Genomic DNA, 13,779 nt, shown 5'->3' with positions numbered 1-13,779 from the left:
AATAATAACTCATCGCACATAAATCTTTATGACCAATTTACATCCTGTCATACCGATAATTTACACTCTACCAGAAGTTCATAAATAACTAAACAACCCTCCAGGAATACCAATATTAGCTGCTAATAACAGTCTATTGGAACCTCTAGCACAATATAAAGACCAGGAAATACCACCTCTATATACACAATATATAGACCAGGAAATACAACCTTTGACTCATGGTTTCAAAACATAAATAAAAGACACTAATGACTTCCTCAAGAAATTACAAGATGCATCATTCGATGAAGCTAATTACATCTTATTTACCATGGATGTGCCAAGTGCATACACAAATATCCCCCACCAGGGAGGTTTGGAAGCCATGGAATGGTTACTGTTAAATTTGAATTAAGAATGAAGAATGTAAGGCAGCTCAATTGTTTATTTTGAAACTACTCAAAATAGTCTTAAACAATATTTTTTGTATGTTTGAGGACAGATATTTTGTCGAAAAATCGGGCACCTCGATGGGAGCCGTCATGGCTCCTCGTTACGCGAATACCTATATGGCATACCTGGAGGAAAACAACATGTTCAGCAATGAGAAATGGACTAAACATTTGACATTTTTGGTAAGGTTCATTGATTATCTATTTGGGATATGGGATGGTTCCCACGAAGAATGTACAGAATTTTTTGAGTTCATGAATACAATGGCTCCGAGAATTAAGTTCACAAACAAAACCAGTAAAACTTCAATAGAATTTCAAGATTTGGAATTTATACTAAATTCAGAAAACTTGAAACTACAGTATTTACCAAAGTAAACGATAGGAACAGCTTACTACATGCCACAAGCTTTCCCCCAAGGAAAACCATAGAAAGCATACCATTTAGCCAATTCTTACAGTACAGGCGCATTATTTCAGACAACCACGAATATACCTCCAAGGCAAAAGGAATTGAAAGAGAAATTTGTCAAGCCTGGATATGATCAGGAATTAATCAACACTGGTGCAGGTAAGGCAAGCAACATCAATAGGCTAGAAGCATTGAAACCCAAAACACAGGACTCAGTTGGAAATCTAGGATATGTGACAACATACTCCCAGCAGGGTACACAGATCAAGCGAATAATTAAGAGAAATTGGAACACTCTATCATTAGATCCCACTCTTGCTAAATTGTTTCCTGAACCACAATTATTTGCATATAACAAGAGCAAATCTATAAGGGATCATCTTATAAAAGGGACAAAATTCAAAACCACAAAGGCACTATTCCATGCCATTATTGAAATAATTGCTATAACTTGATCAAAGGGAACACCACTACTCACCCCCACAAAGGATACAAAATCAATCTTTATCATACTTCAACATGTGATTCCAAAAATATCATCTGTAGCATCAGATGTCCCTATGGTTTGTATTATGTTGGTCTGACCACCAGGAAGGCCACAACCCGGTGGTCAGAACACAAATCAAAAATCAGAATGGCATCTGACAAATCACCAGCAGCACAACATTTTATCAAACAAAGACACACCATTGCCCAAATAAGGTTTATCATACTTGAGCAAGTATGCATACCCAGAAGAGGAGGTAACCTGAACAGACTGCAATGAGAAACCTACTGGATTAATCACTTGAGCTCCATGCCTCCCCATGGAATGACCGTGGATTGGGATTCAAGCTGCTTCTTTTAAACTCCCAACTGCAATTCAACACATGGGTTTGAGAATGATATCTTTGATACACACTTGCAAAATCGCTGCACATTACAGCTAAATAGAGCTATTTAAAAGTTGATTACATTTCCACATGTTTATGAAGAACCTTTGCCTAACATTATCTTGGTTTCAAAGAACTTTGCCTCAAGCAGCAAGAACAGCGTTTCAGAGAATGCACATGTATGGAATGCATTCATTCAGTAAGCTATCAATGGGCCTCATTACACGGACGGCGGTAACCATGGCGCTATTAGCGCCATGGTTGCCGCCAGTGTTTTACCGAGTCCGCCATGGTGAATGGCGGATTACCGCCCTATCCCAAGGTGTGTGGGGGCGGTAATTCCCCATTGACCATGGCACTTCCCCATTCCCACCCAATAGGGCTCAATGGGAATGGGGAAGGCGGTAATTATGGTACCGCAAATTGCGGTACCATAATTACCTCCAAGGTCCCTTTGTGGGTCCCGTCCTTAACGGCTGGTAAAACCAGCCGTTAAAGTAGGGTCCGACAAAGGGACCTCGTAGTAAGGCGGTAAGGGTTTACCGGCACTGGTACCCTTACCGGTACCGGTAAACCCTTACCGCCATTTGTGTATTGAGGCCCAATGTGTTTTATACACCTCAAATATGGTGCTCTTCGTGTGAATGCATGAAGGCACCATTTGATTCTTAAGAAGTCCGTGCACATGCACGACGGTTTTCACGACAACCGTGACACCATTCTGACCAGGAAAAACGAGCTACTACAGCGTCACGACTTCCCCACCACGGTTTAACCTACAGTATGCAAACTTACTTTCACCGTAATTGTTTCATTCAGTAATGAATCCACGTTATAGCCATACACCTAACTAGGATTTCCCCATTCTAGGATCACAAAGCAACGGCTCATTTCAGGACTATAACGTTCCAAGTCAGGATAGACGAGTAACGTACAGCATTGCGGCTTCCCCGCCACGCTCTAGAATATGGTATGTAAACCATCCAACATCGTAATTGTTCTCTCATGGAATTAATCCACATTATAACAATATACTAAACCAGGATCCCACTTTTTTAGGATAATAAAACAACAGCTCATTAAAGAAGCTTAAGGTTCGTAAAGCATTTTGTACTAACAGACGCTGAGCTCAGGTGACCCGCAAACGCGGTAAGAATGTAATTCCATATATAGTATCTTGTTTTAGAAAATTTGACACCCAGAGAATTCCTACACATGCAGTCCAGTAACCACGTGAAACAATCTCATTATCATACAGGACCGGCAGTGACATTTCAGTGCCAGGCACAACATTGACTTTATCTCCATTGCACGTTGCATCGAGGTGAGCACTCATTGATCTTCTACACGACGGTGCATTTAACTCATTCTTCATAAGGGGTCATGATGTGGGAGCCGGCGCTTTATTGTAGCGACTGGTCCCACATCTGGCCCACCATTACTGACAATTATATCTAGTTTATTTTAATCACCTTAAGATTCTACCTACCTGGTTACAGAGAAGACTGATAGACATAGATCTTCACGCGTTAGCTATTTCAGAGACAAGAGACATCTCTTGGATACTCAGGTCAGTGACCCTATACAACTATTCAGGCCAGAAAAGGCATATCAATAGTTACTTAAAAATTTAGTAGTGATGAGTTTATTTATTTACTTTACAGAACGTGTGAATGTATGTACCTGATGAAGGGCAGTAAAGTCCGAAACGTGTCTTATTGACAGAAAAGGATACACTTAGAAACCACTACCTAACTTAAGTGTATATCGTCCTTTCTGAAACGAGCAATGAATCCAATAGTTTCTTTTTATTTTAATAATTTTGAGAAATTCTAAAATGCATTATCTGTATAAATGCAAATTACACCACTTTTGTTATATGTTTATGTGTACTATGAACTGTTTTCAGAATTGATACTTTACTTATGAAACATATCCTATTGATGTTCTCAAATAAATCATATTGTATTAGTCATTAAAACTGTATTTTCTATTTCAATTGTTTTTTGGCCAATTTTTGCCGTAAAGTGTGCGCAGATTTCAGTCTCACTCTCTTTGGTGCGACTCATCTTCTTCATGTAGGTATTTAATATACCCTACTTGAAAGGACAGATTTAGACAGACTACTGTCATGGACAGATTTAGACAGACTGCTTTCTGTGACAGATGTATACAGACCGTGGTTTTGAGCAGGATTCAGCTGTCTTGGACAAATGTATACAGACTGTGGTTTTGAGCAGGTTTCAATATACTCTACTTACAGGGATAGATGTAGACAGGCTCTGCTCGAACACATTGATATGTTCTACTTGCAAGGACCGATTCAAACAGATTCTCATAGGATGAACAGATGCTGCTGTGTTCTACTGGAAGTCATAGATTTAGACAGGCTGTGCTTGCCTGGACAGATTTAGACAGACTGCCGTCTTGGATAGGTTTTTAATATACCCTACTTACAGGGACAGACTTAGATTGATTGTTGTCTTGGATAGGATTTTAATATACCCTACTTGCAGGGACAGACTTAGACTGCTGTCTTGGATAGGATTTTAATTTACCCTACTTTCACAGACAGACTTAGACTGACTGCTGTCTTTGATCGTTTTTTTTTTAAATACTCTACTTGCAGGAACAGACTTAGAATGATTGCTGTCTTGGATAGGTTTTTAATATACCCTACTTGCAGGGACAGACTTAGACTGGCTGCTGTCTTGGATATGTTTTTAATATGCCGTACTTGCAGGGACATGCGTAGACAGACTGCGTTCTTGGACAGATTTCACAGGGCGCAAGTCCTGGGCGTACCCCGCTGCTGGATTGGCAGGGGCGCGGGCAGTGTGCCACTCTCGCAGTCATCTTACATTCATTGAAATTGACATATTTCTGCTCTGCTGCGCAGGACAAAGGCGCGCGGGGTATAATCTGGAGAAGCCGCCCCTGCGTGCACCTCCCCCTCCAACACGCAGCAATTCTTTCATCCACTCAACATTTTCACAGCAGCGGATTTGCAACAAGCATCACTCCACTTGCAAAGACATCTTGGCCAAGGGGTGGGGTTCGTGTTGGAGGGGAGGTGGCGTGACTAGGGTGGGGAGGGGAACTCTAGGCAGGGGTGCTCACACCAAACCACCTCAACCACCCAATCCTCCCCAACTTCAAACCGCCTTTCTCTGCCTTGACCTCGAGTCCTCTCTAAAGTGCCCTTACCCAGGCCCACGGTGTAGCTCAGAGGGTTAACCACCGGCTGCATAGATCAGTGTGCCACCTGCCACAACAAGTGCAAATAGCAGAGAGACCTCGTAGCATTTCGTGCTTCTCGGGGTCTGTGTTGCAGCAACTCTACACGTGTGTAAGTGCCATTTTGCACAGCATTACTCTTAGTGCAAAACATGTTCGAGTGCAAAAAAAAAGGTATTCGTTCAATGCATTTTTGAACCAGGGCAAAGTTTGCCTTAGTGCAAATACTTACACCTGTCATGTCCCGTTTCCAACACTGCGGTACAGACTCTATGGACAGCAGAGTTCGCTGTTGACAAATATCACCCCAGAGAGATATCCAGTACAGGGGGTGCCATTGCCATGGCCTGACACCCCCAGACAGCCCAGAACACTTTAAAGCCATTGCACCCCACCTCCAGCCTCCAAAAGGCAGGAACTAGAGTTCTATGGGGGCTCAGATTTCAAAAGGTGCAAGTGGGCTGGTGGAGGCGGAGAGAGTGCGGCAATGGGACGAGGGAAGGAACGAATGGGAGAGGTGCTGGGCAATGGGGGTGGGGAAGCCTTGTGAGGAGAAGGTTGGGAGAGGGTCAAAGAGGTGCAGAGGGGAACACGGGTAGGGTGAGATGGGTAGAGGGGGGAAACAAAGATAGGCAGATATGTGAGGTAGACAAGAGGGGTGAAGTATGCAAGGAAACATGGGAGACGAGGGAAGCAGGAGAGGCGACCATGGGGGTACATGTGGGGAGGTGGGGGTGTAGAAAGGATTATGGGGGTAGATAAAGGTGGTGAGGGGAGGAAAAGGGGGTAGGGGCATATCGGTGAGCAGTGACGCAACGATGCAGGGGTCTGCTGCCTCTCCAGCTGTTTTGGACAAGGACTCCCATGATCCCTCGCCATTGGTCAGGGCGACCAGGGCTAATGAAGGTTCAATTGAAAACATCTGGAAACCAAAGGTTGCAGAGCCCTGATGTAGGGGTAGAGGTGTGGCAAAAGCAGAAAGCTGGCTGCAGGGGACAGACAGCGGTGGTGGGGGATGCGGGGACGTCTAAGAGGAGCAATGTGGGAGAGAGAAGTGGCGAAGACGCCGGGAAAAGGAGAGGGCGTTCTAGACCCAGGAATTCTGCTGCTGGGGAATGGGTAGAATGGCGGGCAGAGCGTGGCAAGCCCACAGAGTTGAGGGGTAGGGGGGGACGGGCGAGGGGAATCCAGAGCAGGGGGGCTGGGCAGAGCTAGGAAGGCACAAGGTGAGGGTTAAGTTCTGTGAGGGGCAGAGGGCAAGGGGTGTGTGTACTAGCGGGGCCTTTGTGGAAGGCGGTGAGCGTTAAATGGAGATGAGCGCTTTGGTGAGTTAGTGGGTGGTGGGGTCTTCTGTAGGAAGGGTGGTTCTTTGAGTGGGGGGGAGATATGGGCAGCGTGGCGCAGATGTGTTCTGTGAGCTCGGAGGGCTGGTGGAAAGGTGGGCAGAGAGGAGCAGGTGGGGAAGGCTAGGTGACATGCATGGGTAGAGGGGTGGGCAGTGAGCGGCGGCAGGGAGCGCGCGGAAAGGCGCTGCGTCTGCTATCAGCGGCTTCCTCGGAAATGGCCCCTTTGCAGGAATGTTATTTTTAATACCACGCATGACCTCGAGCTCACAGTGTGGGATCAGCTTTTCATTCTGAGAGTTGACTTTCTCTGCCACACTGCCAGGCGGCATTCAGGCCCTCTTCTCCCCCTTCCCCCACATCCTCAACTGTGCGGGGGAGGGGGGGGTGGTGTTGGCAGGGCCCCGGCAGGATGCCAAGATGGCAGGAAAAGGCATGCTCGGCTCCCACTCAGGTCGGACACCGTAAAGGGGGGTGTCAGTCGTGCGTTATATAGAATCTGGAGGGCAAAGGGGGCGGGAGGCTCAATCCCTTCAAAATAGCCCACCCCGGTGGCTCAGTAAAGAGTCTGACTTTGTTCAATTTGATCCCCATTGTGGTAGCACCCCCAAACTTCAAATTGTAGTGCACCAAACCTGTGCCATCTTGCTTTTTTATCCCAAAATCAGAGAAGCCCCCCCCCCCCATTTGTGTGTGAAGAAGCGTTGGCCCCTTTGCTTCCACAGCAGCATTGCAGATCCATTCACACTGAGAATACACAGTCAAGACAAAAGGAGAAAACATTGGGGTCCTACCTGGCCGAAGACTGAGCTGAGAATGGGGTTCAGCTCCTGGAAGAGGGGGTCCACCTCCAGGGACTGGGTGCTGCCACTGGTCTTGGTTGGCGTCCTGGTGCTGGATGTCGGCACTTGAGGTGGTGGACCCTCTGGGGTCTTCACGGGATCTTTGCTGGAGCGGTCTCGCTGACCACTGGAAGACTCTTGTTGCGGCCGCCCTTCGTCCTCACCAGGGGATCCTTTTGGAGAAGGTTCCTGCTGTTGGCTGGGGTAAATATGGCTTGGACTGGGGCGACGTTGGACTGGACTGTGATGAGGCTGTTTTGGGATGGGATGTTGTTGGGATGGGGGGTGGTTGGGAGAACGTTGGCTAGGATGCTGGTGATGTTGCTGAGGGTGAGTGCGGTGGTGTTGCTGGGCGGCACTGGGATGGAGTTGAAGATGAGCATGGTGGTGCTCGTTATCACTGGGCTGGTGATGGTGATGACTTGGGTGGTGTTGGATCAGATTGGCATGCTCCTGTGGTTGCCCGGACTGTGATTGGTGCTGATGATGTCTGGATGACCTTGAATGCTTGTGACTGTGGGCTATGGGTTGGCCCCCTTCTGCTGGCTGTTGGTGACTCTCAGCTCCATCATTAGATGCCCTAGATAGCTTCTTCCTGTAGGCTATGATTGAACCTCCTTCTGAAGGTTGCTCATAGTTTTCTTCGCCTCCATTGGATGACTTGGCTTGTTTCTCACCATGGGCTATTGCTGGGCTTCCGTCCACTGGTGGTGACGATCTCTCATCTTTTCCATTGGCAGCCCTACTATGTTTCTTGCTGTGGCTGGCATTTGGGCCTCCTTCGAATGGTGCCTGGTGACCTTCAGAGCCACCGTGTGATAGGCGCCTCCGTACCCCATTGGCTCGATTCTCGTTGGCTCCTGGGTGGCAGAGTGGCCTCCTGGAACTGGCGTCGGTTTCATGGTACTCTTGGCTGTTTAGGTCGTCAACCAGGCTCCTGGAGTGCCCCAGTCCTTCCCGGCTATGTCGTCTGGAAGACTGCTTGTCCCTCATAGACCTTCGGCCATTAGCCCCATCAGTCTTCAGCAAGGAGGTTTTGGAGTCGCTCTTTGCAATGGGAGAACTCATTGCTGGATGTGCTTTGAACCACACCTGGTAAAATGCAACTCTCGTGCCATTGGGGGTTGCACTCTGGACAGGGAATCCCAAGCTATTGGGGTGATGCTATCCTCACTTGACTGAGGTGTCCTTAATCTAGATAGGCTGAAGTGAGCCCAGACCAAGGATGCAATTTTTTCAACTCATTGACAGTTTAGCTGTTCCCAGCTTTAGGACGTGATCCCCTTCACCCTTGGATAGTAAGATATGCCGTCAGCTTGAGGAAGGTAGCAATAACCTCGAACCACAGACGTTGGAGCTACCAATAGCTTAGGGAGGATTTAGGGTTCGGGGATGGTGATACCTGCAACTTGGTCAATATGGAGATGCTCTTGACCCTTTGAAGGCGTATTTTTCTGCAGTTCAGGGAGGTTTAGGAGGCAGCTGTCTTGAGCCCATGGAGGACTGTGATGTCAGCTGCTTGGGGAATATGAAGATTCCCTCAGCCCAAGGAGGTTGGCGATGTCTGCAGCTCAGGACCGGTTCAGATGGCCTAAGCTTTAGATGGCCTAAGCCAAATAAACTATAGTTGCCTGCAGCACAGGGAAGGTGACTACAGCCTTATCCTCGACGTATGGCAGATGGAAATGTCTGCAGCAAATGGGAGGTGGATAGTCCCTTAGCCCATTGTATTTGCGATGTCTGTGCGGTGTAGAAGACACAGATGCCCTGGTCAGCCCATGGAGAACGGTGATATCTGAAACTAGGGGACAGCTTGGCTATCCTCAACTCAGCGAGTGGGGGATGTCTGCAACTTAAAATGAAGTGCAGATACTATCAAAGTAGGGAGCTGGGAATGTCTGCCGTTTAGGGAACGTGGAGGCGCTTTTGGTCCAAGGGGAATGCAGATGTCTGTGGCCCCGGGATGGTTTAGATGTATGCCACCCAGTGAAGTAGGCACGTTGCTCGGGTGTGGAGATAGGGGCCGCAGAACGAGATGGCAATGCCAGTAGCAGGGCGATGGCAATGCCACTAGCAGGGAGAGGTGACTATTATCCTAGCAACGCAATACAAGGTGTAGATACCTTTGCCCAGCCAGCTGAGCAGGTCCTCTGTCCAGCAAGATGGCACAGTCCTCCGCACTGTGAGTGTCCTCAACTTAACAAGGCACAGATAGCCTCAGCCCAGGAAGGTGGACGTGCAGGTAACGCAAGGAGGTGTGCAGTGGACGGGTGGTCTAGACACCAGGGATTCTAAAGCATGTCCTCACTACAAGGTGCGGGGGTCTCTTGGCCCAGAGAAGCATGGACGTCCTCGGTGAAAAGAAATGGCAAAGTACTCAGACCATGGAGGTGGACTTGTTCGCAGCCGGGGGAGGGGTGGCCTTCTTCAGTCTAACAATGGAGTATATGTGCCCATTTGACAAGGGTCTAGGCATGCGGATGTGTCCTTACTCCAGGATGGTGTCCTCTTCCCTGGGAGACAGAGTGGGAGGGTGTCCTCAATACAGACAGGTGGAGTTGAAGACAGGCTCGCATTGGTAAGACTGAGGCGACACCAGCCTCGAGAGACAAGAGGGTCGTTAGAACGGATGGCCAGAGAAGAGCCCTGCTGCGGTGACTATCGGGAGTTAGTTCAGCTGCAGTGGTTATTCAGCACCAGGGACAGCTCCTGGGCGCGGTCGATGCTCTTTCAGCAAAAGAGAAAAGCGCCGGAGGGCAGTGCTCTTTTAGTACCAGGGCGAGCCCATGTGTGCAGTGCCCCGTCAACGCCAAGGACAGCCCCTTAGCGCAGAGCTCCGTCAGTACCATGCAACAGCGTCTGTGGGTAGTGCTCCTGCACGATGCTCCCAAGGGCAGCTCTTGATATTAGTGCTTCGTCAGCCCACGTGGACAGTGCTCCTTCAGCACCAGGGACAGCTCCTGAGCGCAGTGCTCCTTCAGCACCAGGGACAGCTTCGAGCTTAGTGATCCTATAACACCAGGGACAGCTCCTGTGTTAGGTGCTCCTTCAGCACCAGGGACAGCGCCTGAGCGAAGTGCTCCTTCAGCACCAGGGACAGCTCCTGAGTCAGTGCGCCTTCAGCACCAGGGGCAGCTTCGAGCTTAGTGATCCTATAACACCAGGGACAGCTCCTGTGTGAGGTGCTCCTTCAGCACCAGCGACAGCGTCTGAGCGCAGTGCTCCTTCAGCACCAGGGACAGCTCCTGAGCGCAGTGCTCCTTCAGCAGGGACAGCATCTGTGTATATTGTTCCTTCAGCACCAGGGACAGCGCCTGGGCGTAGTGCTCATCCAGCAGCAGGGATAGCTCATGTGCACGGTGCTCCCAATGGCAGCTCTTGATATCAGTGCTCCGTCAGCCCACGCGGATAGCACCCGTGAGCAGAGCCCACGCGGATAGCACCCGTGAGCAGTGCTCCTTCAGCCCCAGGGACAGCTCCCGCGCTCAGTGCTCCTATAGCGTCAGGGACAGCTCCTGTGTGCGGTGCTCATTCGGCCCCAGGGGCAGCTCTTGCAGGCAGTGCTCCTTCCGCCACAGAGGAGGTGTGTGTAGCGCTCTTCAGGACCAAGGAGAGGTCCTTCATGCAGCGGTCCTGCAGCGCCATGGACAGCTCCTGTATGAAATGCCGCTTCCACTCCACTGGACAGATCTTGAGGGCAATGCCCCTTTTGCCCCAAGGAACATATCCTGTGTGCAGCGCCCCTTCTATAGCCCAGGCAGTTTCCCTAAATATATTTCCTTACTATTACTTCAACCCTTTCACTTGTCCCCTTTCTCCTTCACCCCCACTGCTACCTCCCCACCACAACCCAATGACTCAAAAGACCTCACTGCCTCCCCCTCGCTTCCCACCTATCATGTCCACCCTCCTACTTTTCCCCACTTCATTTCGTTCCCAACCCTTTACAGTCCAAACTCGATCCCAATTGCTATGAGCCCACTTCCTCCTGTATACCTCCTTACTGCCCCCCTGCCTTTCTCCTTAGCCTCTTCACTTCTCTTTCTTCCCCTACTTTCTACTTTTCTCCTCTACCAGTCTACTTCTTGCCTCTTAGCTCCTCCCTCGCCACACGCGCTGGACCTCCCCTCAACACCCTTCTCACTCTCTCTCACGCTCGTTGGCCTCCCTTCCGCCGCGCCCCTCCCTTAATCCAGCTCCTCAATGTTACCTTTCTTCCCACTCCCCCCACTTACTTCTCGTTTCACTTCTCCAGGACCCCCCTCTCTCCTTCTTAGCCCGGCCTCCCTCGGAATTCTCTCCCCTCGCCAATTATCCTCCCAAACCCACAGTGGCCCCTCTCACCTATTCCTTACCCCCACCCCTTCCTTTCCGTCAGTCCCCTTTTCTCTCTTAAATCACCCTCGCCCACTTACCTCTTCCCACTTACCCTCTTCCTTCGCATCCTTTGTTTGCTTCCTCTCTTCCTCCTTCACTGTGGCTCGTGCACTCTTTCTCTCCCCCCCTCTCTCTCTCTTTCTGCCCGCTTCTCCCTCCCTTCTCTCCTTCTCTTCTCCCTCGCGTATCCCTTCTCTCCCCTCCCTCCTGTAGCCCCCCTTTCTTTGTGCACCTCCCCGGGACAGGGACCGATACCTGTTGGGGGTAGCAGCACAGGCCCGGGCGCTGGAGCGGTCAGAGCGGCTGTACGCACGGGGAGAGGGAAGGCTGCGGCTGCCTTCCAGGGATGGAGACGAGCGGCATTAAATAGAGGCTGGGAAGGGCCATGAATATTTAACGGGGAACCGGATCCCGAGTGAAAGGTGCAGCGGGTCGGAGGGTTGGAAAGGGAACCCGGCAGCACCTTGAGCGGGGGCTGCCCACCGTCCTCCCTGCCACCCTGCCGGTTTGTCTGCCTGTCTGTCCCTGGCAGCGCAGTGGGACGGCTGCTGCTGCGGCTGCTTGCTGTATTTTAACTCTCTCCCAGCCAACATACAGGCGGCTTCTGCATGACAGCTCTGGCAAGCGCGGCCCGCAGCTCTCTGCACAGAGGGGTCCACACCCACCCCAAGGTTGCACCAGCCACCTAGGGCCTCTCCGCCCACTCTTGCCACCACCTCCATGGCCCTCTGGGTGGTGGTGTCTGAGACAGGCCCCGCGCCCTGTGCATTGCAGGCTACTTCGTTCATTAGCGTCACACACCTGCCAAAGGACGGCCTGACATCACCAGCCCTCGCCCCCTTCACACCCGTCCCCTGCATCTGTTCCCTAATCCCCAGCCCTGTTCTTTGGCTTCATATGCGACGGACGCTGCCCCAGCTCTACCCGCCTCTGTGCGAGGCTACTTCCTATGCTAATAAGACCCAATGGCGCCTACCATTCAGACTGAGCTCAGCCAGCTGACGTCATGCTGCACCACGTAAGGAATTTTTTAAAAAAATGTTTTATTGTGGCTTAACCATATTCGTTTTTTTTTTTACAAATCTTCAAATAAAACATCATATACCTATTACTTTCAGTTACCATCTTTACACAAACATAATTTACTCATTAAAGAAGAAACTAGACTACTCCCCACAACCCCACCCCAGCTAACCAAGGCACAGTAATTACCATCCAAACTAAGCAGGACTTGTTGTAAAGGTCATAAAACTAAGATGCCAAAACCAAAGAAAGAAAACAGGGATTTCTATAGGACACACCGAGCTGGAAAGCAATGGAGCAGTGTGCAGAAAAACTGGGAGAACACAGAGGGAGAAAGGCAGGAATAGCGGGGGACGAACAAGTGCTAGTGGGCACTGGGGTTGGGGGGGCAATGGGCGGCAAGATGCCCATAAAGCGTGGGGTCTTCAGTTCCTTAGGGATGTGCAGGGAGAGTTGAGGCCAATCGGATGTGCCTTGGTATGTTATTCCAGAGTCCCAGGGAAGCTCTTGGATTCCAGTCTGCTGATTATCGGGGTATTTACTGAGCATGGAATTTACTTCGGGAAGCAACAGAGCCCTTTACAAGTCACAGGTGGAGGAAGACAGCGAGGAAAGCAGATCGCAAGGGATGAAGGCATGCGATAGGGAGCTAAACACGGGGGATGGGACGGCGGGCAATTTGGCAGCAAGGGATCTACAAGCAACTACAGAGGAAACAGGGGGGAGCAGATCGCCCAGTATCAGCTCAAGTGAGGAGATGAAGTGCTTGATTTTGCTACTGAACGCGATCGGGTACGATGCTCTAGTCTAGGCTGTTCTTCTCAATGTTGGTCTTGAAGGTAAAGTGGATGATGAAGCCATGGGACCTAGCACTGGATCTGAGTTCAGGAGGGAAGCCATCAACTTTTATGTCCATCAGCCAACTGTAGATTTGAGCCCATAGTTAATTGAGCCACAAAAGAGGATTCATTCTGTCTTTGCAGGGTAGAGGTTCCGGTAGGTGCTTGACATCAGTGCTTTACTGAGTGAGAGCCCAAGTTTAAGTTGATGGATGTCGCTGACGGAATTGACCCTTAGGTGGCGCTTGATGTCAATGGCGTATTGGTGGTTCTTGATGTCAAGGTTAGTGACATGTTCCCCAGTGTCTCCCTGGCGATGTGAAAGATGGCTGGGAGTGGGATGGAATGATGCATCTTACAGGATGGTGCTCTGATTGGTTGGGGCCCAGCTGGATGAGCT

The 13,779-nt window shown here is 49.9% G+C and overlaps 1 protein-coding gene across 2 annotated transcripts in view; it reads right to left on the bottom strand.

The window, feature by feature from the left end:
- The window catches only part of CABP1 (calcium binding protein 1), a 394,354-nt gene extending 382,088 nt beyond the window's left edge, over positions 1 to 12,266 (bottom strand). The window contains exon 1 of one of the 2 annotated variants that reach the window (XM_069619775.1): positions 7,093 to 12,266. In XM_069619775.1, the coding sequence (XP_069475876.1) occupies positions 7,093 to 8,208 (1,116 nt within the window). In that variant the 5' untranslated portion in view covers positions 8,209 to 12,266. The remainder of the gene's footprint in view (positions 1 to 7,092) is intronic. The other variant, XM_069619776.1, reaches the window with a different exon arrangement.
- Between the last annotated feature and the right edge of the window lie 1,513 nt (positions 12,267 to 13,779).

This window comes from Ambystoma mexicanum, chromosome 10 (genome assembly GCF_040938575.1).
Source record: "Ambystoma mexicanum isolate Mex_15411 chromosome 10, UKY_AmexF1_1, whole genome shotgun sequence".
Taxonomy (NCBI): domain Eukaryota; kingdom Metazoa; phylum Chordata; class Amphibia; order Caudata; family Ambystomatidae; genus Ambystoma; species Ambystoma mexicanum.
The sequence above is the reverse complement of the archived record's forward strand: the minus strand, read 5'-3'. Positions and strand labels throughout refer to the sequence as shown.